General features: G+C 38.5%; 1 protein-coding gene across 1 annotated transcript; it reads left to right on the forward strand.

The window, feature by feature from the left end:
* Positions 1-14374: 14374 nt before the first annotated feature.
* Positions 14375-19554, forward strand: slc39a9 (solute carrier family 39 member 9). The gene is made up of 7 exons (XM_056768752.1): positions 14375-15099; positions 15434-15542; positions 15749-15955; positions 16059-16127; positions 16303-16388; positions 16573-16707; positions 18118-19554. The coding sequence occupies exons 1-7, from the start codon at positions 15004-15006 to the stop codon at positions 18349-18351; spliced, it is 936 nt and encodes a 311-aa protein (XP_056624730.1). The 5' UTR covers positions 14375-15003; the 3' UTR covers positions 18352-19554.
* The last annotated feature ends 3861 nt before the right edge of the window (positions 19555-23415 follow it).

Genomic DNA, 23415 nt, shown 5'->3' on the forward strand with positions numbered 1-23415 from the left:
TTAAAATAACCCAACGCTGGGTTTGTCCATATTTGACCCAACGTTGGGTTACCAAAATAACCCAAATTGGGTTGTTTTAACCCAGCCTTTTTTTAGAGTGTGTACACTTTTTTTAGGAAGCTTTTATGCAAAGCAATTTGATGGCGCATTCAGGCATTTACATTTTATCAATATCTGCATTCCCTGTGAATGCTCTGACCTTGGCAACAAGGATGAAACTAACAAGCTAAACACATATCTTGGCTGAAGAGGTCTTAAGACACAAAGTAAGGTAAAAAAATCTTGATGACATTTTAGAGTCTGACCTTAGTTTCAGCAGTCATGTCAAAGCAATAAGCAAATCAGCGTACTACCATCTCAGAAACATAGCCAGAATCAGATGTTTTGTCTTAAATCAAGTTTAACATGCTTTCATCACCAGCAGAGTGGATCACTGTAATGGACTCCTCGCAGGTCTTCCCAAAAACACCATCAGATAGCTGCAGAACATACAGAACACTGCTGCCAGGATTCTGAACCAACAAATATGAGTATATCACTCCAGTCCTCGGGTCCTTTAACTGGTTACCAGTTACTTTTATAATCAACTTCAAAGTATTCTTATTTGTCCATAAATCACTCAATGGTCTAGGACCTAAATACATTTCAGATATGCTTATTAAATATAAACCAAACAGACTTCTCAGATCATAAGGATCAAGTCAGTTAGAGATAACAAGGGTTCACTCAAAACAAGGCGAGTCAGCATTTAGTCATTACGCCACCCGTAGGTGGAATCTGCTTCCAGAAGTTCCACAAACAGTTGTTACATTTATAACCTGATTAAAAACACACTTGTTTAGCTGTGCATTTACAACCTAAGCACTGTGCTGGTTTACATCAACTGCACTTCTATTTCTAATTTCTAACTTATTATTTTTATTTATACATTCACATTTTTAAAACATTTTATCGCTGTTTTATCGTTTCTTAAAATCTAAAGGTTTATTTGTGATCTTAAATCATTTGCATTTTAAAGATACGTCTTACTTCTCTCTGTCAATCATTTTATGTAAAGCACTTTGAATTGCCCTTGTGTATGAAATGTGCTATATAAATAAAGTACCTTGCCTTGGCATGGCATTGCTAGTCTCATGCTTTAGCCTGTAGCACAACTGCCTTTTATTAAATGGAAAAGCAATTTAAGCCACACCCTTTTTTTGGTGTTTCATGAACAAAATCAAGTCATACAGGTTTTGACAACATAATGAAATGATGAAACTTTAACTTTAGAAGAAATATTCATTTAAAGATCCAATCTCATATTAATCTTGAGTAGTATGGCATGCGGCGTATATTCGAAGAGTATTTAGTTTGATAACATTTTTAAAAGAGAGTCAGCTGTACAATTATTTTCGGGATGGGATGGAACTACAACATCTTCACATCTTCAATTCGTGTTTTGTACATTATGCACATTACACAGCGAATGCCAACAAAACAAAGAAGTATGACTTAGTTTGACTTTCCGCGTTCATGAATCTTTTAATACTAGGACCACACCATCTCTCAGTTTCAAACGATCTCCAAATCCAGGTTTATATCTACCGTTTATATAACGTCTGACTGAAATTGAGCTTCTATATTCTATGAGATTTCTGCTTTATAGCTAAATATTGGCTATAAACAGTGCTTAAAAGTGGAAAAAAGTTTCCGATAATCTCTTGTGAATGTTTGCCATATGCAAATTATTACCAAATTAGAAATTTGAAGACTATCTTCTTCAGTTTTATTGGCTGAACTACTGCTTGGCCTCTGCAATTTGAGTGGCTGGAATTCCGTAAACCCTGTTTCTTGGTAAATCCGTTATAATTGAAAAGTGGCCTAATGGTTAGAGACTCGGATGTTCAGTACCAGCAGAGATTGTTGGTGGGGGGACTTGCACACGATGTGTGCACTTGAATGGGTGAAATGCAGAGCACAAATTCCGAGTATGGAACACACTTGGCCTCACATCACTTTCAAAGACCCTAGATGGAAAGCCTGCAATCTTTAACAAAAAACCGTAACGGATAATGTTAGTGCTGTGGCTCTTGCGAATTACCTGCACAATGACACTTTGACTCAAAAGTTCCAACATGTGAGAAGTGCAGGTTTGCAAGAAAAAGTGAAGGTACACTAAAGAGTAGAGAAGTACCGGGCAGTACAGGCCCAATTCAAGCAGTGGCCATATAGCAAATTATATATGGAACAAGTCTCTTTCATACATGAAAAACCCTATGTAGATCCTTGATGTATTCTAAATGTACAATATCAAAATCCTTTCAAATAAATGTGAATTGTTGATGCAAGTTCAATGCAGATAGTACCTTCTGTTTCAGAAAAATCACTTGACATGTTTTTGTGGACGAAGCTGAGGTGGAGGCAGATCCCCCTGACCTCATTACTAATGTAGCATGTGTTGCTAGAAGGGACACAGCTACGGCCGAAAGTGGTGCAAAATCTCGACATAAGTAATTGTAGCTAAGTTAGCTAACATTGAACTGCGTTCAAAAGATAACGCTACGTGAAAAATAACCTTGTTCCCCAGTTTCTAATTTGAGTGTATGTGAGATATTTTTAGACACAAATCATAATCCACACCAACAAAAGACAACAAAAGAGTTTTAATCTTAATCTTAAATGTTATGAAGTGAAACGTGAGCATCTTTGGTGATCGTTTTTGTTCAGTCAGTTCGTTTTATTGTGTTTAATTACAGCTGTCGTCAGTGTTTTTGTTTGGAAATGACAGTCATTTGTGGCACTAAACAACACAAAACAAGATGATATTTTAAACTCTTTTTGTAGCCGAATCTGTGCTGGTTTGTATAGACCGCCTCCAGTTTTCCCTTTTTTGCCTCCAGCTAATGCCGTGACGAAATTGTGACGTCGCCGTGAAGGGGTCTATAGAATCAAGTAGAGTTTGACTTTATGAATAGAACCTTTTTTGTTCTAAAAAAATAAAGAAGAACATTGCATTATGTATGAGTCACTGAATAAGAATATGTGGATGTCAGATAATTCAAGGTGTAATGATATGTTTTCAGCCTAACTTCAGCCATTATGCTGTGACTGGCTGGAATTGTAGCGACGGTGTGGAAACTCCAAAAATCCTTTGAGGAGAAATTAAATCCTAAGCAGTTAATCCTGTCAGCAGCATTTAGGATAAGCATATTACAGTTCATTTTGGCATAGGAAAAAAACACTGCATTCTCTCTGTTTCATAATTCCATGACTAAAGTCAGGCTTACAAGTATTATTTTAAAAGGCTTTGGTCTAAAAGTTGCTAACTGCTTTTCAATGGTTTTTGATAAAGTAAATATTAAATATGTCAAATGTGTTAGCAGCCAAAGACAAGTCACTGTTTCATCGCAAGGATGGAAGATGACAGTTTTACTGTGGAAATATTTGATGGACGTTTATAAATTATAAAGTCACTCAAAACAAAGCACAAAAAGACTAGATCTGTGATATGTGGGGATGTATCATATGGCAGTGTGCTGGAAGCTGAGCAGAATTATAATTACATTCTGAAGAAAATATAAATTATGTGTGCTGAGAAAAAGTCTCTACCACCATGCATTCCAAGGTTTTCTGGTTAGTTTCTAGGGTGTTGCTACAGTATGACAAAGTGTGCTAAATGATAGTTAGCATGTTGCTATGTAGTTGGTACATTAAGGCTCTGCGTACACTGGAGCGTTTTTCGTGCTGTCTGCGTATTTTTTTAAATTACAGAAGGGCTGTGATTTTTAAAACAACTGGTGTTTTTTTCCCTATGCTCAGTGCCGACACTCTGCCTATTTTGCTATGTTCATCATAGCATCCAAAGCTGGATAACAACTTCAGCTTACAATCATACTTTATTACAGTAAAATTGTGGAAACCATATTTTATTATAAACAAAAGGCGCCACTGCCATTACAATGGCAGGAGAGGAATGCAACACTCAGTATGGCCACACTAGCGAAAAAAGCCTTCCAATAGAATGATTCAATCATAGATACCTACCTTCCACGATTCAAAGAGATAGGACTGTTGACTTGCTATGATGTAATTAACTCCCCAGAGGTGTTGCAAACATGGCCACTGAGTGTCACAAATTCTGTAAACGGATTTTGGTAGACCATGTTTTTTTTAGAAAATGTATTTTTACAAACACAGTTTTACTACAAATATGTTAAAGCTCAACTCAACTCAACTCAACTTTATTTATATAGCGCTTTTTACAATTTTCATTGTTACAAAGCAGCTGTACATGAGACACATTTAATACAAGTATGAATTCTAAAGCAGCCCCCCCGGCCAGGCAGATAGTGCAAAACAATATGCAAACGGTGGTGAGGAACCCAAAACTCCCATCGAGAAAAAAAACCTCAGGGGAACCCAGGCCCAACCAGGGGATTCCAGTTCCCCTCTGGCAAAAGCTGCTGCCTCTGCACAAGCTCATCAGTGCTTGCACAACAAGGCTTAATAAAAATATAAAAATTAAAGATTATCATTAACAATCTAATAGCATTTGAAATGTTGTAGAAAAAAACAAAGTTGTCGCGTCCTTTATCCAGCTCTATCCTCTTAGCACTTGTCAGGTCACCGCTTCCCATTCTCAGCTCTGCCATCAGGTCTGGGCATGAACTGCATCCTGCGGTAACCTTGGAACAAAGAGACAAGACTGGCTGAGAGTAGAGTAGTGTTCTGCACTCTTTGATGCAACAAGTACATCATTTGTTGTTGGATGTGTTCCTGGTTCCGGTTGATCTAAATAATGCAGCCTAAATCCTCTGAGGATTAATATTATGGAGGTGTAGTGTATGCAAGATTAAAAAGATGAGTCTTTAGTCTAGATTTAAACTGACAGAGTGTGTCTGCCTCCCGGACCGTGCAGGGAAGAATATTCCAAAGTTTAGGCGCTAGATAAGAAAAGGATCTACCACCTGCACTTGATTTTGAAATTCTAGGTATTACCAACTGACAGGACCCCTTAGAACGTAATGTACGTGGTCTGTAATACAATAGAAGTTCATTCAAATACTGCGGCGCTAGACCATGTAGGGCTTTATAGGTAATAAGCAAGATCTTAAAGTTAATGCGATGCTTTATAGGTAACCAGTGCAAGGTTGACAGAACCGGGGTTATATGCTCATACTTTTTTGTACGTGTAAGAACTCGAGCTGCCGCGTTTTGAACCAGTTGCAGTTTTGTAATAGGCCCGCAGGGCAACCACCTAGAAGTGCATTACAGTAATCTAGTCTTGATGTCATGAATGCATGAATTAATTTCTCTGCATCTGACAGTGACAGCATATGACGTAATTTAGATATATTCTTAAGATGGAAAAATGCAATTTTACAGGTGTTTGCGACATGGCTTTCAAATGAGAGAGTACTGTCAAATACAACGCCAAGATTCTTAGCTGATGACGAGGATTTTATGGAGCATCCGTCAATCGTTAAGCAGTATTCTTGGTTGTTACGCATAGCAGTTTTCGGTCCAGTAAGTAACACTTCTGTTTTGTCCGAGTTTAGTAGTAAAAAAATTGTTACTCATCCACATTTTTAAGTCAACTATGCAATCCTTTATTCGATGAAACTGCTGGGTTTCATGAGGCATCGAGGAAATATAAAGTTGAGTATCATCAGCATAACAGTGAAAGCTAATTCCGTGTCGCTTTATTATATCTCCTAGAGGTAGCATGTATAATGCGAAGAGCAGGGGTCCCAAGACTGAGCCCTGTGGTACACCGTACTGGACTTGTGATTTGCGGGACACCTCATTGTTTATTGCTACAAATTGAAAACGGTCGGATAAATAAGACTTAAACCATTTCAATGCTATTCCGTTAATGCCGACGTAATTTTCGAGTCTATGTAGAAGTATGCTGTGGTCAATGGTGTCAAATGCAGCACTGAGGTCTAGCAGCACCAATAACGAAATACAGCCACGGTCAGACGCTAAAAGCAGATCATTTGTAACTCTGATCAAAGCAGTCTCTGTACTGTGACATGCTCGAAATCCAGACTGGAATTCATCATTAATGTCATTCCTTTGGAGGAAGGAGCATAATTGAGTTGAAACTACTTTTTCCAGAACTTTAGATATAAAAGGTAAATTCGATATAGGCCTGTAATTCCCTAGTTCTTTGGGGTCGAGTTTGGTTTTTTTTAAAAGAGGCCTTATAACAGCCACCTTAAATGCTTTAGGCACATGTCCTAATGTCAGAGATGAGTTAATAATACTAAGAAGAGGATCTATAATTTCGGGGAGCATTTCTTTCAGTAGTTTTGTAGGTATAGGGTCTAGCATGCATGTTGATGATTTAGATGATTTAATGATTTTAGACAGTTCATCGTGATCTACTGTAGAAAATAATTGCAATTTCTCCTTAGGGGTGCTGTAGTTAGTTTGTTCAGCGGATTTCACTACAGGTTGCATTGTTATAATTTTTTCTCTTATATCTTGGATTTTACTTGTGAAGTAGTTCATAAATTCATCACTGTTATGCTGATAATCAGAATCTGACGTCGATGACGACTTATTTTTTGTTAATTTAGCCACGGTGTTAAATAAGAACCTAGGGTTGTGATGGTTTTCCTCTATTAGTGTTGAAAAGTAGGCGGATCTAGACGTTTTTATTGCATTCCTGTAATTTCGAGTACTATCCTTCCATGCTATACGAAATACCTCTAAATTCGTTTTCTTAAAGTTGCGCTCCATTTTACGGGATGCTTTTTTTAGAGTCTGAGTGTGTTCATTATACCACGGTGTTGGGCTGCTATTTTTAATTTTCTTTAAACGCAGAGGAGCAACTGTGTCTAATATTTCCGAGAAAGTAGAGTTAAAATTTTCAATAGTAGTGTCAAAATCGTCAACGTTATTACTCATGCTGGATATTTTAGACAATTCAGGCAGATTATCGAGAAACGCATCTTTGGTAGTTGAAGTAATCGTTCTACCATATTTGTAACAAGGAGTTTGATTTGCAGCCGTAGGCCATTGAAGCAAACATAATATCAGATAATGATCCGAAATATCTTCACTCTGCTGAACGATTTTAACATCGTCCACATTTATACCATAAGAAAGTATTAAATCTAAAGTATGATTACGAAGGTGAGTGGGTCCTGACACATGTTGACTAACGCCCATGGAGTTAAGAGTGTCTTTGAAAGCCAGTCCCAAGGCATCTGTATCATTGTCTACATGGATATTAAAGTCACCGACGACAAGGACTCTATCTGCGGCCAGTACTAGTTCTGATAAGAACCCACCAAAATCTTTAATAAAATCTGTGTGGTGCCCTGGAGGCCTATATACAATAGCTAGAATAAATTTTAAAAATGTTTTGTCCTTAGTATTAGGTGTCGATACGTGAAGTACCATGACTTCGAAAGAACTGTACTTAAAATTAGACTTCTGAGAGGTAATAAAAGAATTCTTGTAAAGTGCAGCGACACCTCCCCCTCTACCTTTTAGACGAGGCTCGTGTTTATAGTAATAATCATGGGGAACGGATTCATTTAGAGTAATAAAATCATCTGGCTTTAGCCATGTTTCTGTCAAACAAAGCATGTCTATTTTATGATCGGTTATCAAATCGTTAACAAAAAGTGCTTTATTTGAGAGAGATCTAATATTAAGCAATCCGAGTCGTAACAGCTGATTATCTGTATTTTGTTCATGTTTGATTTGTTTAACGTTTATTAAATTACTTTCAAGAGGTTTACGCAATATCTTATGTTTGCTAATCCGGGGGACAGACACAGTCTCTATTTTATGTTGTTTGTAAGAAGGGATTATTACATGTTGTATATTTTGTGTATTCTGTAACGCGAGACGGCAAGCAGACAGTTGGTTAAGCCATTCTGTCTCCTTCCTGACCTGGGCCCTAGGTAGTCAGACTTTAGCATTATTAAGACTGTGTGCCAAATTTCTAGAGAGGAGGGAAACCCCATCCCAGGAGGGATGGAGACCATCTCGTTTCAACAGGTCAGGTCTGCCCTCAAAACTCTTCCAGTTATTTATAAAATCTATATTATTCTGCAGGCACCACTCAGACAACCAGCCATTTAGTGATGATAATCTGCTATAAATCTCATCACCACGGTAAGCAGTAAGGGGGCCAGAGAATATTACAGTGTCTGACATCGTTTTTGCGAGCTCACACACCTCTTTAATATTATCTTTAGTGATCTCCGATTGACGGAGTCTAACATCATTTGTGCCGACATGAATAACAATCTTACTGTATTTACGATTAGCCTTAGCCAGCACATTTAAGTTTGACTTGATGTCAGGCGCTCTGGCTCCCGGTAAACATTTGACTATTGTGGCTGGTGTCTCTATGTTAACGTTCCGGACAATAGAATCACCGATCACTAGGGCACTTTCAGCAGGTTTCTCAGTCGGTGCGTCACTGAGCGGGGCAAACCTGTTCGAGACTTTAATCGGAACGGTTGAGTGATGTTTTGTCCTGCGACTATGCCGTCTCACCGTCACAAAGTTTCCCAGCTGCAGGGGATTTTCAACCGGAACCGAGCTGTGTGCGCTAACATTGCTCGCATCCGAAGTGTTTTCTACGGTTCTTACACTCTTACTATCCTCAAATAAAGATTGGATGCGAGACTCTAATTCTAAAATCTTCTCCGTCAGCCTAACTACTTCCCTGCATTTATCACATGTAAAACCCTCGCCGCTGACAGAGAAGGCTAAACTAAACATATGACATGAGGTGCAAGTAACAACAATAGGAATAGAAGCCATAACTCACCGGGTATGAAGTGCAATCCTAACTTACCAAGGTTGCTTGATGAGTCTTAGTATATACGCTTAAAAAGAGAAACAGTTAGCACACAAGACAAATAGGGGGAGATGATATTCCACAATGTAAACAGAAGGCAAGCTAACACGCTAATATGCTAGCGGCGTTACGTTTCAATGAATATAGGTTTAAAATATAAAGTTATAAATAATTCGGCAACGACAGTGATATGTAACGATAGTAAAATACACTAATAATAAGACCAAGAACAAATGTGAGGTGAAGCAAGTGTCAGAGGATACAAACTAGCCGCCGGCAGCGATGCAATCAGGAACCGGAAACCGTCTATATAAAGTTATATTAGAACAGCTCTAATAATCATCCATCCATCCATTTTGTACCGCTTATCCGGGGCAGGGTCGCGGGGGCAGCAGTCTAAGCAGGGATGCCCAGACTTCACTCTTCCTAGACAATTCCTCCAGCTTTTCCGGGGGGACACCGAGGTGTTCCCAGGCCAGCCGGAAGACATAGTCCCTCCACCTTCCCGGGAAGATGTCCAGGGGGCATCCGAAAAAGATGCCCGAGCCACCTCAGCTGACCCCTCTCGATGTGGAGGAGCAGCGGATCTTCTCTGAGCTCCTCCCGAGTTCTCACCCTATCTCTAAGGGATCGCCCAGCCACCCTGCGGAGAAAGCTCATTTCGGCCGCCTGTATCCGGGATCTTGTCCTTTCGGTCATGACCCACAGCTCATGATCATAGGTGAGAGTAGGAACGTAGATTGACCAGTAAATCGAGAGCTTCGCCTTGCGGCTCAGCTCCTTCTTCACCACGACAGACCGGTTACAGCGACCGCATTACTGCAGAAGCTGCACCGATCCGTCTGTCAATCTCCCGTTCCATCCTTCCCTCACTCATGAACAAGACCCCCAGATACTTGAACTCCTCCACTTGAGGCAGGGACTCTCCACCCACCTGAAGTGGGCAAGCCACCCTTTTCCGACTGAGAACCCGCTTCACACTCGGCTGCAAACCGTCCGAGTGCATGCTGAAGGTCCTGGTCTGATGGGGCCAGCACGACGACATCATCCGCAAAGGGCAGAGATGAAATCGTGTGGTCCCCAAACCCGACGCCCTCCGGCCCCTGGCTGCGCCTAGAAATTCTGTCCATAAAAATTATGAACAGAACCGTTGACAAAGGGCAGCCCTGCCGGAGTCCAACATGCACCGGGAACAAGTCTGGCTTACTGCCGGCAATGCGAACCAAGCTCCTGCTCCGGTCGTACAGGGACCGGTTAGCCCTGAGCAAAGGGTCCCGAATCCCATACTCCCAGAGCACCCTCCACAAGATGCCATGAGGGACACAGTCGAATGCCTTCACCAAATCCACAAAACACATGTGGATTGGTTGGGCAAACTCCCATGCACCCTCCAGCACCCTGGAGAGGGTATAGAACTGGTCCAGTGTTCCACGACCGGGATGAAAACCACACTGTTCCTCCTGAATCCGAGGTTCTACCATCGGCCGGATTCTCCTCTCCAGTACCCTGGCATAGACTTTCCCGGTGGTGGTCCCTCTTTTCAAGGGGGACCGGAGGGTGTGCTCAAACTATCGGGATCACACTTCTAAGCCTCCCCGGGAATGTCTAATAGTCATCCGTTTTAAAAATGTATTATTTGCTAAGAGATTTTAAAAAGTTTATCTGCAGTAACTGCAGACTATCAGACATCCCACTTTTTAAAAAAAAACATATTTTTCCTGAAATCTTTGTTGACATTCTTTATGTCTGCTGCTTTTGATGGAAAGGAATACAAGTAGTTTCTCTAAAGCAAGACTTCTGTTCCTGAGACTGTGAGCTGAGGGAAGAGTCTGATCCTCAACAGGGCTCATAAATGTTTCACTCATATTCACAATGTTCCTGGCTCGTGTAAGGAAGGCAATATCTGAAAAAATCTGAACCTTATGCATCTGAAATAATTCACTTTAGTTACTCAGGAACATGGTACTCCAAGGTCTTTTATTAGAATTTAAGGTAATAACAATTTTTTTTACTTTAATTCTAAATATAAGTAACATTAGTTATTATTGATTTAATAGTTTAACGAGGATTACATTTTCAGTAACTTTTGGTATTTTTATACTGATGAGTAAAGAATTTGAACCTATTAACAAATAATTTTTTAACATGTGCACATCATAGTATCCATTGTGAATCTTTGTCAAGTTGATGTTTTGCGAACCGACAAATACAAATTTTACAGAAACCTACCTATACACTAGGTATACTGCACTAAGCTATTTGTAGGCTGATAGATGTAAAAGGCTTTTGTCAATTTCAAAACATTTAAACACAGATTTTTTGCAATTACTCTTGGTGATGTTAATGGTGCAGAAATGACATAGCTGTTGTTCTCAACCCTAAACCCTTCAAACATAAAGCTGCCTTTTGTAGCATCACTATCAATGTAATGGAATAGCTTATGAACTTTCTCATAATCACATTGGCCAGAAACTGATTGGGACACGAGTGCACAACGCAGTCTGCACAGACGAAGACTTTCAATTATTTTTAGCGGCAGCTTTTTCCAAGCACTGCACAATATCGCAGTGACCTCAGAAGTAATTTTGCTGGAACTAACAAGCAGAAAGAACGAGGAGGACACTCCTTACTTCAGTTAAAACAGCTTTGATGAAGGACCACTGTCCAACAGCACTCATTGTCATTAACCTGACAACAGATAGAAGTGGTAAATGGAAAGATTGATTTACCACATTTTTGTCTAGAGCAAACTGTTAATTTCATGCAATCTAACCCCACTGCAACAATGGCAATTCTATTTATCTTTATCTTTATTTTGCAGAAATAACAATTTCAGCTGATGCTGGCTGGATTAGCTAACAATTGAGCATGCATTACCAGTGAAATCAAAATGAACGTCCAATGAACAATTAAAGCTTTGGAAGAGATACCGAATTTCTACAGCCAAATAAATAATTGAGCAAAGTTCTGTGTGTCTGTATAAACATAATGAGTTTGCACTTTGTAAAGTGGGCAATGAAAAAGAAAAGAGAGGGAGAAATGTGACAAAGTCTAGACAAGACTGGGCATTCACAGCCAAGGTTGTGACAAATAGGCTGGTTTCAGAAAGTTACTGCTCATTGGGTTTGTCGGGTTTGGGGACCACACGATTTCATCTCTGCTCTTTGCGGATGATGTCGTCGTGCTGGCCCAATCAGACCAGGACCTTCAGCATGCACTGGGACGGTTTGCAGCCGAGTGTGAAGCGGCTGGGATGAGAATTAGCAACTCCAAATGTTCTCCAAATGCCATGGTTCTCAGTTGGAAAAGGGTGGCTTGCTCACTTCAGGTGGGTGGAGAGTTCCTGCCTTAAGTGGAGGAGTTCAAGTATCTGGGGGTCTTGTTCACGAGTGAGGGAAGGATGGAACGGGAGATTGACAGACGGATCGGTACCGGTCTGTCGTGGTGAAGAAGGAGCTAAGCCGCAAGGCGAAGCTCTCGATTTACCGGTCAATCTACGTTCCTACTCTTACCTATGGTCATGAGCTGTGGGTCATGACCGAAAGGACAAGATCCCGGATACAGGAGGCTGGAATGAGCTTTCTCCGCAGAGTGGATGGGCGATCCCTTAGAGATAGGGTGAGAAGATCGGTCATTCGGAGAGACCAGAGTAGATCCGCTGCTCCTCCACATCGAGAGGGGCCAGCTGAGGTGGCTCGGGCATCTTTTCCGGATGCCCCCTGGACGCCTTCCCGGGAAGGTGTTCCGGGCATGTCCCACCGGGTGGAGACCCCGGGGAAGACCTAGGACACATGTCTCCCGGCTGGCCTGGAAAAAAACGCCTCGGTGTCCTCCCGGAAGAGCTGGAGATAGTGTCTAGGGAGAGGGAAGTCTGGGCATCCAAAGAAAATGGATGGATGGATTGATGGATGGATATTGCTTATTGGTGATGGGAAGTCCAATTCATTTTCAGTGAAACAAGACTGTTCAATTCAATGAACGATTCAAAAAACCTATTTCGTCTGTTACTATATGCATTTCTTTTCATACAACTCAAGTGACATGGTTGAACGGTTTATATACAGTTATTATCTAAATAAACATATTGGTAATTATTGCCTTTTCATTGTGTTTGAGATCATTTTCATTGCTGACATGACAGCCTCCAGCCTACAGACACAGGACACAGCCTACACAGAATTTGTATTCTGAGCCCCAGCACCACACATCATATCTTATTTCCACATAAGTTAAATATAACAATGTTGTAGATATGAAAAGTTTATTAAATTAAATGAAAGTATGGATTTATAACTGTGTACAAATAATGATATACTGTACACACAATAAATATTGTTATTCAGTGAGTGAATAACAAGTTCCACACACCAGCACCTTCAGTAAAAGAAATGTGGAAACGGGTTAAAAAAATTGTCAAGATCATTAATCAGTGATCAGCTCCAGAACCAAATCAGTTCTATTTGTTAATGAATCATACAGACTGGTTTTATCGACAACATTGCCCAGTTCACTGAAATGAACTAAATTAAAAAAATCAGGATCAGGGCAACAATTGAAAGGGTAACAAACAATGCAACAGTTCCATCTAGTGTTTGGTTTCAAAACCATCAAGAACAGAAAGACAGAAACAAACATGCATAATGAGTACCACCATATTTAGCTTGAAACGTATCTTACAGTAGATCTTATAGTCAATCAAAATCATACTTTTACTTATAATCTTATCATTTTGCTATTGCAATTTATTGTAGGTGTAATTGGAAATCACACATTTATTAGACATGTAAGTTGTTATATAGCCTACCATAAAGTCGGCTACTAAGTATGAAAGAATTAGGAATTTAGAAGGCAATGGTGGTGCTTGGCACCATTACGTTTTTAATGCCTTTGCTTATGTTCAGGTTAACAACATTCAAGTAGCACACATTCAAGAGCTTTTAAACCCTTAATATTAATTGCACATTTGCCATGTCTTGTTTCTAGGTGACAGGCTAGTGTGGACTACACAACTCGAGGCAATTGGAAGTCAGAGGCCCTGTGGCATTTGCCCAATTGGCCTGTGGCCTTAACTCTGACAAATGTTTAAATGTAAATGATATAGTGTCAGACTATAATTTTTATTTTATTATCTTAGAAGTGTTCCTGCTATAAGAGTTTCTCTATAACATAAACTGAAAAAGTCAGACTAAATTTTGAGAACATTCTTTGTCTTTCTAAAAGTTGCTAAAAGCAGAAACAGCCAATGTAGATTATATTTAGATTTAATTATATCTATAATGAATTTAATGATAATATATTTATAAGTTAATAGTTACATCTGATTAATTTGGTTTGTATTAAATTATTTTAAGAATTAAGAATTTATTTTAAAGTGGCAATGCATCTGAATTTCTGAGGTACTTTGGGCTAAATCAACGTGTGTAGTCCTTGAATTCTGGGGATGTTGAAATGTAGAGTATTAAATATATTAAACAAATATTTTTTATTAATTTTACTTCGATGGAATTTGTGTAAAAGTAAAATAAGATACAATTTTTTTTATTTTTTAACCTTGTATTTTAGTATTTTTAATGCTTTTATCCGTGTTGATAGTGACGACGTATTATTATTTCTTTGGAGTCTTTTGTTTTGACGGCGACGTGACCAGGAAGTGCTTCACTTACACTGCCAACACCACACTCGAGCTGTTAGCAATCGGTGTTGTTGCTTTTTTATACTGCGGTGAAGGTATCAAACTATATGAGTTTACCACGTGAACAATTTAGAGATAATGTGCTATTTAGCACAGACTTAGTTCAGAGAAAAGGATTATGACCAACTTTACCAGATGTGTTGATTTGCGTGTTTATTCGGGTGCTGATCGTGATGGTTTTAGCAGTTGCTTAGCGTGACGTGTTGTGTGATTGAAGTTAAGCAACATCATTCAGATTATCGATCAGGTCAATGTTCCAAAAGGCCGAAACCTCTTTCATATAAGATATTTGGTGGAACTCCGATTTTGCGCTTATGAAGGGGATAGATACAAATGTACTGCGCTCTAGCTAACAGTTAACTGGCTAATACGTTACAACCCACGTAAGAAGGAACTGTTGACATAAAATATTGACGGGGTTTGTTGCTAAACGTTTTGAAGTGGCCCAAAGCTGTAGGATCTGTAGTGGTTTAGCAGCTCTGACTGGTGATCGGGTGAAATGGATGACTTCAGCTCCATCAGTCTTCTGTCTCTGGCCATGCTGGTTGGCTGTTATGTGGCTGGAACCATTCCCCTTGCTGTCAACTTCTCTGAGGTAAGCTGGTCTCTGGAATGATGAGTTTATTAAGAAGATTTGGGGGGAAAACTTCTGCTTATTGACATTTATTGGGGGGGTTAGATATAGATGGTTTGGGGGGTTGATTATGTTTGGAACTTAACCTTACAGAAACCTAGATCACTAAGTGCAGAATTGAGCACTGTGGGCTGAAGTTGAACAAAAGTCTTAATGTTGAATGTAATGACAAACATTACAGTTTTTACCGTAGACATACGCTGTTTAATTATGCTACCATGCACAATAGTCTAGTTTCAGATGATGCATATACATGAAAGAATGTAAAGCCAATTTCTTTTTATTTTATTTTTAGGAGAAGCTCAAGTTGGTGACTGTTTTGGGAGCAGGACTATTATGTGGCACTGCATTAGCTGTCATTATTCCAGAAGGAGTTCATGCACTGTATGAGGAAATGCTTGAAGGTGAGCTTTAGCATGACACTCCAATTCACTCATGTGTTTTACTCTTGAAATCATAGTCCAAAACACATTGACTGCTGGGGTTGCTACCCATAATCGCCAGTCTATGCGTGGACATTCTAAATGTGTTGTGTGACTGCAGTGTTGTGATGTGTTTCATGTAAGGTTTGAATGGATTAAAAAGCTGTGCTCTTTTTGTTATGATGTAGGTGGGCACCATCATGGCCCCGGTAAGGTGGAGGCGGAGGTGTCTGATCCAAAGGTTGCGGAAGGAGTCGTAGGACCCAGTGGTGAACATGGCCATGGTCACGATCAGCTACACGCATATATTGGCGTCTCTCTTGTGCTGGGCTTTGTCTTTATGTTGTTGGTGGATCAGATTGGCAGTTCGCATATGCACAGCAGTAGCGGTGATGGTAGGTTTGCTTGTCCTTTAGCTCGCTGTAACATACTGTATGTTATACTACTTGCTAGTTAGCTCACTTACCCATAATTGTGCTTAAATCTATTCTCTGTTAGATCCAGAGGCAGCAAGGGCTGCTAGCTCTAAGGTCACGACCACGCTTGGTTTGGTCGTCCATGCTGCAGGTAAAAATGAACCTTCAGTTGCATTGATAACATGTTTTACTTGTGTAATGTTGCATTCATGTGGAATGATGGCAGGACAGGGCGTCAGATTGTTTTAAATTAAATTTGTCATGTTAAATATCCTGTGTTACATTAGAGAAGAGATAAACATATCTGATTCCTTCTCTGGCTATAGCCGATGGCGTTGCACTTGGAGCTGCTGCATCCACGTCTCAGACAAGCGTTCAGCTCATTGTGTTTGTGGCCATTATGTTACATAAGGTACAGTAATTCTAAATCAGTTTTGCCCCAAATATCCTGTTAAATTATTGTTTAAGCAAGTGTTTATTTTGAAAAACATTTCTGATGCTGCATCAGCTAACAGATTATTTATTTTGTATTTGTGTCTAAATACCAGTTAAGTTATAAACATTCTTTTTTTTGCATTTGTGTGTTTTTTTTTAAGGCCCCTGCTGCATTTGGACTCGTCTCTTTCCTCATGCATGCAGGCTTAGAAAGGAACCGAATCCGGAAGCATCTGTTAGTTTTTGCTCTGGCAGCTCCTGTGTTGGCTATGCTTACATATGTAGGACTCAGTCAGGTATGGTATTTTTTTAAATCATGGTATGAATATTTAGACCATCAGTCTAATTAAGTTTTTTTTTTTATTTGGGCATTTGTAAAGTTTTACCTTTGATTTAATACAGTGGTTCTCAAGCCCTGTGCCATAGCTCTGTGCATTTTAATGTTTACCCCTTTTTGACATATCTATTTCAAATCATGAGCTCATTAGCAGAGATATTTGAACTGAATGAGTAAGGAAAGGGAGACAAAATCTTTAGTGCTGTGGGTCCCCAGGACCAGATTTCGGTAATAGTATTTTAAAGCCATAAAGCAATCACTAAATATTCAGATTTAGATTATAAAAAAGATATAAGTTTTAAGGGTTAATTTTTTAATATTAATACAATTTACCCAAAGGGTTATTTTGTTCCACTTTTCCTGAATAATATATGTTTTTTTAGAATATACAGTATATATATTTTCACATCTAATCCAAATCCCTTATTTTTCATACATTTTCCAAATACGTTAAAGCTATTGCGCTTTTTAGAAAGAAAAAAAACGCTTGCAGCGTTGTGGTTACAAATACCAGCTGGCAATGTTCAAAGATAGCATTTGTGCACAAAGGTAGCTCAGAGAGACATGCTTCATAGGCAGCGTAACGGAGGCTATTTGTATTATAAACAGAGAGCATCTTTGCAAGAAAACAATCACATATTTAAAAACGACAATATTAAAGGGGTCAAATGACATGGCTAAAACGATCATTATAGTTTGTTTGAGATGTAATGTAATGTGTATACACGTTTTAAGGTTAGAAAATGCTGTATTTTACACATATCGTGCTTGTTTGTATCTCCTCTTTGCCCTACCTCTCTAAAAGGTGCAATTTTTTTACAAAGCTCATCACTCTGAAAAGCGAGGTGTGCTATTATTGGCCAGTTGGTTAGTGCGTAGTGATTGGTCGAATACAGAGTTTGTGTGAGATAGAAACAAGCTCGCATTACAGAAGGGAATGGTAATATAATAAATAACGCAAGTGCGTTGGCCCTTCTTGATCAACCAGTGTTACACCACATCTCATCACAACTTCGCAAAGAAAATAAATCCCATTTTAAACACGACATTTGTTACCTCTAGTTGGAACATTATTACAGATTATTAAGACTTATGTTGTCTTTCTTCACGTTGCCCGCGTTAGTCTGTAGCAAAGTCTTGTACAATTTTCACAACGAAACACACAGCGTCTCCAACGACCTGGTTTATATGCTCATTAGGCTAGTGAGGTTTTAAGTTTGAGTTTGACTTTTAATTTCTAATTGTTTTTTTAGACACCCTGGCATTTACTGAGACTTAGTAATGGAATGCGTTAATATTTAAAGTCCTAGTGCTTTGTGCTAGATTTATCCATGATCTAATGCTTTACTTTTTTTCTTCCTCCTTACAGAGCAGTAAAGAGGCACTGTCAGATGTGAACGCTACTGGTGTGGCCATGCTGTTCTCTGCCGGCACCTTCCTGTACGTGGCTACGGTGCACGTCCTCCCGGAGGTGGGAGGAATGGGCGGCCACAGCCACTCGCCTGGAGGAAATGGTGGGAAAGGACTGAACAAAGTGGAGGTCGTTGCTCTAGTTCTAGGCTGTCTGATACCTCTAGTGCTCTCCATTGGCCACCAGCACTAGTGTTCTTAAAGCAGCTTCGAAGTTAAAAACATACCTGAAAGAGTGGGATTGAACAGCATTGGCCAAACATGAACCTCATAAACCGGTTTGAATTATGTCTCTGTCAGTGTGTTCGAGTTGACAACTGAATTGAATATTAAGCATTTGAGTCAGGGGCAGGAGTTGGGATGCATCTATTGACTCCCAGAACTGGTTGCACTGGTCCCCTCGCAAAGCACTGTGTGCTGACCTCTTCAAATAAATCATGAATTGTGTGTCCAACTCTATTTTTTCTCTTTAGTGGTGCTGGTCTTAGAAATGTAAAGGATATGTATAGGGTTGTCATCTAGGCATTATATTTGATGTTCTTTCATTTTTATTTGGAAAATGTACATTCATCTTTTAATACAAGAACTAATACCTGAGTTGCCATTTGCAGTAATGAAAAGGTCAACGTTTTATACTTTCCAAATATGGTAATGACATTTGCCCTGCAAGACTGTAAATAACTGCTCCACCTGTACATTTATTGCACATATCTTCTGTGTTGATTTGTCTTATTAAAACAATGATCAAATTACAAGCTGTTAAACACCACACAACTATTGTTAATCTTACAAAGAGATTATTTTCTTTTTTCAATATTTTCTTTGCCTGTTCTATGATTTTTTTCAAATGAGACATTGACAGAATAACATTTTCTTGCTACGAAATATGCTTTTATATTGCTGGTCTTAAATGTGGACACTGAATGATTGTTTTTCCACAACTTTTTACTACCATAATTGTTAATGGGTTACTCATGGAGGTGTATTGATAAATATTGGACAAACGTGACATCTATTTTTGGTGGAAGAAACTTTGATATTGAAATCTTTGAAAGGACTTTTATTTTGTTGTCATTTCTTCTGAGGGACCACTGAAGGATCAACTTTTCCAGGAGTTTAAACGGTTGCTTTTGACTGTCCTTTTTCAAAACTTAAAATGTTATTGTCCAAAGTCTGATCTGGGTTGAGAGTTAAGTGCATGCACAGTATTTTATTTGACTTATGCCATTACTGAAACCTGATTGGTTGAGTTATCTTTGAAAACGATCTCATTGGTCTGTCAGATGTTTTGTACTGTGATGCCTGCTCACATCAGAGCCTGTGTACTGTAAATATGTATTCTCTGTATAAATGAAAAACAAATTCTTAAGACAAAAATGAAAGCTCCTCAACAATCTTGACATCTTGTTTGAAGTTCTGTAGTAGTTTTTAGTCTCACTTTAGTTTATATCTAACTTACTCCATAAACTAATGACGTTGTTTCCATTTTATTGGTTAATTACTTTTTCTTTGTTGTCTTAACTGATCTTAAGTCAAGGATGAGAAGATAACATTGTGGATCTGGTCTTATAGATAGTTTTACATTGGTTATCATGAGCTTGATGTTCATGGAGTTGATGCGTCCTTTATTAAAGGTTAAAAACACAAAATAAAGTGTTATGAGGCTTTTGAGGCAAACCTAGACACCAGTAATGCTCATGGGGCTGTATAAGTGGTGGGTGGTGAAGATGTAAATACTTTGTTTTATAGAGCCCTAATATTTCTGGACAGTGTCAACCTCAAACATGTAATATTAAAGATACACTGATGACGAGAGACTTTATGCTGACTTAAAATCAATAAGTGAATTGTCTCTTTGGAATCAAATGATGTCACTGACATATACTGTACATAACAGTTCGGTGAAATTTCGGTGCCATATTGTTTAAAACAGGAAGATTTTAACGATGATGGAATAAGAGACTAAATGTGTGGGTCATTCTACATAAACAAACACACACACACACACAATCTATAAATTACTGTTTGGTTTCATTTTAACAGGTGTGTCTGTAAGAGAACAGCACTACACCATTCTTTTATTATGATGCTACGGAAGCAGGGAGAAGAAAGTAGATGTGAAAACGCTACACACACAAGTACAGAACAACAGATAGCTTCGAATTTCACAGTGCTTTTTCTAAACAAAATTGAGCAGTCCCTGCTCTCTTCATAGGGCAGAGTTCTTGAAATAAACTCTAGGAAGGATGTATTAGGGCATGTGTTTGGAACCATCTTTGTGAATGGATTCAGACCACAAGTCCACCAGTCACTTGTTGCAAAAAAAAAAAAAAAAACATTGTTCAAAGTTGTCTGATTGTGTCCCATTTCAAAGGTATTCATCTTCTAATTGTTTGGTTAAATTTATCATTTCACATCATTCAAACTACATTATATATATATACATTATATACATTTTTGTTCTGCGGGAAAAAAGTGACATGGGTTTGAAATGGCAAGGGGGTGAGTAAATTATGACATAATTGTTATTTTGGGTGTACTATCGCTTCAAGACAGGTTCTCAACAGGGGGGCTGTGGCAGTAACAGTTTTTTTCAAACACATTTCTTGAAATTGTGGCTCCTTTTCTATGAACTCTAAACACAAATCCCTAACTTCTCATCCAATTCCCTCTATAATCCTATTTTTTCATATCGTAAAGTGTGTACTGTAAGTATACTGTATGTTTATAGTAAGTACTGTAGTATAAACCCATGTAATTCTAGCATGCACAATTACCAGTGCTCCTATAGATCCTGATTGGTGTGTTATCAGTTTTGCCACTGAATGTTTACTGATGGATAAATGTGTGCTATTTGATTTACATCTTGACACTTCAGTTTACTATATTATGCGTTTGTGTTTTCTGAATGAGAACATGGTTAAAACTTTGCAAAATGAGGACTTATTTGTGTGGGGTTTGTAAGTTGGTGTATTCTTCTGAGAATGAGTTTATAGTTGAGAAAATGGTCATGAATTGTGTGTTAGAAGTAGAAAATTTTGAGTGTTTGTTAAAAATGGTTAAATACAATACGCGGGCCTTGGCATCAAAACGTTTGAGAACTTCTGGTTTAAGAGGATCCAGCAGACTTGTATGCCTTACAACGTTATAATTGACTTCCAATAAAATAGTTTGTCATTAGAAACCCCAACATGTAGTACTAATATTAACCTAAAGAGGCCCCCATTTTCTTTTTAGATGACTAACTGCTGTAGACACAGGTCAACCGAACTGAAATATGAAAATAATACAGAAACACTAGCCTATTTCGCTTGTAGATTGGTGATTCTCACAAAATCCTGGTTTCAAGATGTCAAACATTATTTTCTTAAAAACATATTTATTTTCAACGCTAATCTCATTACCATAAGATTTAAAAACTGTAAATCCAAAAGTATGTTTTGCCAAAAAAGAGATGCCAAGTTTTTATTAATCTTACATCATTAGACAGTAATGAATTATATTTGAATAGGAAGTTATACATGTAACAATTTTAGAATGTAGAAAACTAGACTACCCGCATTGGTAATGAGAATCGAAAAGTTGTGTACAGAGCGTGACAAGAAAATATGATGTTTTTAGAGAAATATAAAGTAATCTGTCAACCTGGTAGCCATTTGAAAGGTACTGGTAAATGTCTTAATTCAAATAATATCAAGCTGTAACCGGAGTTAGGAAACAAAGGAATCTAATGGCGAGTACCTTGGAGCATCCTAAGTGTTGGATGCCTTGTTCAGGGCACATTAAGGAAAGATTACATTTAAAATAAAATACAAAATCAGAAAACAAGGTAAAATCGAAAAGCACAACAACAAATCTGAAAACTAAAGTCAGATCACACAACAAATCTAAAACCTATTTTGTTTATGCTGTTATTTAGCACATTTTGAGATGTGCATATCCCCTGAGGTACATTGTTAGATGAAGCATAATACATAGATAAGCAATGTATTTTGAATTTATTTAAATGAAGTTAATATTTACAAGTTACCTGAAATTATGTGACAACATTTTACATAGTTAGTTAGCCAACAGCTAACAATAAGACGAAATGATCTAGTTTAATGCAAGTCTCCAAACCATCACCACGGCAGACCCAGCAAATAAAAGCAAAGAGGAAAGAGAGAGAGAGTAATCGGACACGAGTCCGAACACATATCAATATCTGATGGACTTACACTCTGTGGTGCGAGCTGCATGACGCAACGGGTAGCAAAACTGATCGATACCTAAGCCTTCCTGCTACTGTATTTGAAAGTCTTATATGTATTTTCTTTTTACTGTCCTGTACTTTTGAGCTTATTAGTTATTAGGCTGTGCTCAGGTTGTTTATTGGCGCACTAGTCCCGCTACTTGTTCACAATTCATAACCGTAAGGTATACTAGAGATGATGTGATGTTGATCGTGCCTCGTCACAAATTGTGTACAATGCTTGTAAACCACAATAAATATTTTATGGTCAAAAGTTGCTGATTCCTTAGTTCATGCACGTAGACTAATATTATCGGTATCTATAGTAACTATACTATGTAGCTAGCTAACAACCAGCTGCTACCTCAGAATCTAGTTTGATCTATTAGTATAGCCCAGTAGTATACCCCACGTAAGCCAAAAGAGGGTTTTAGTACGTACACTGTTTATGAAGTGACATGATACAACAGCGGTTTCTGCTCAGTCAACAAATTCACGTGTATTGGATTGCCCACGGTGAAGCTTCTACAGCTACAGTATTTATGACACTGATAACAGACAATTGCCCTTTCAACCACATGAGGGATCCATTAGCAAAATTTATCTTGTGTTGCTTTAGAAAAATACTGAAGTTTTACTTTAGTGCAAATTACATAAAAAAATACATAAAAGTGCTCTCTTTTTATGTAAAGACGAGGTCTAGATTCACATATCCAGAAAGATTAGACGTCATGAGCAATGTGATTTAAATAAATGAATAGCTTTTAAAATATTGCATTGAAATCTTTCAGATAAAAAAAAGAAACACTATTACATAGCCTCTTAACCCTCTCCAATCCCTCCCTCCCTTTCTGATTTTATTTCCACATTGCTGGATACCAGCTGATGCCTCTATTGGCAGATGCATCATTCCACATCGTTGAACTACTGGAGGATACGCTCACATGCTTTGTTTGATAGCATCGATGTATCTGGGGGATTACTGGAGCGTTTATATGCTCTTATTTTAACTTTATTGACATTTCA

Source organism: Triplophysa dalaica, chromosome 15 (genome assembly GCF_015846415.1).
Source record: "Triplophysa dalaica isolate WHDGS20190420 chromosome 15, ASM1584641v1, whole genome shotgun sequence".
NCBI classification, from domain to species: Eukaryota; Metazoa; Chordata; class Actinopteri; order Cypriniformes; family Nemacheilidae; genus Triplophysa; species Triplophysa dalaica.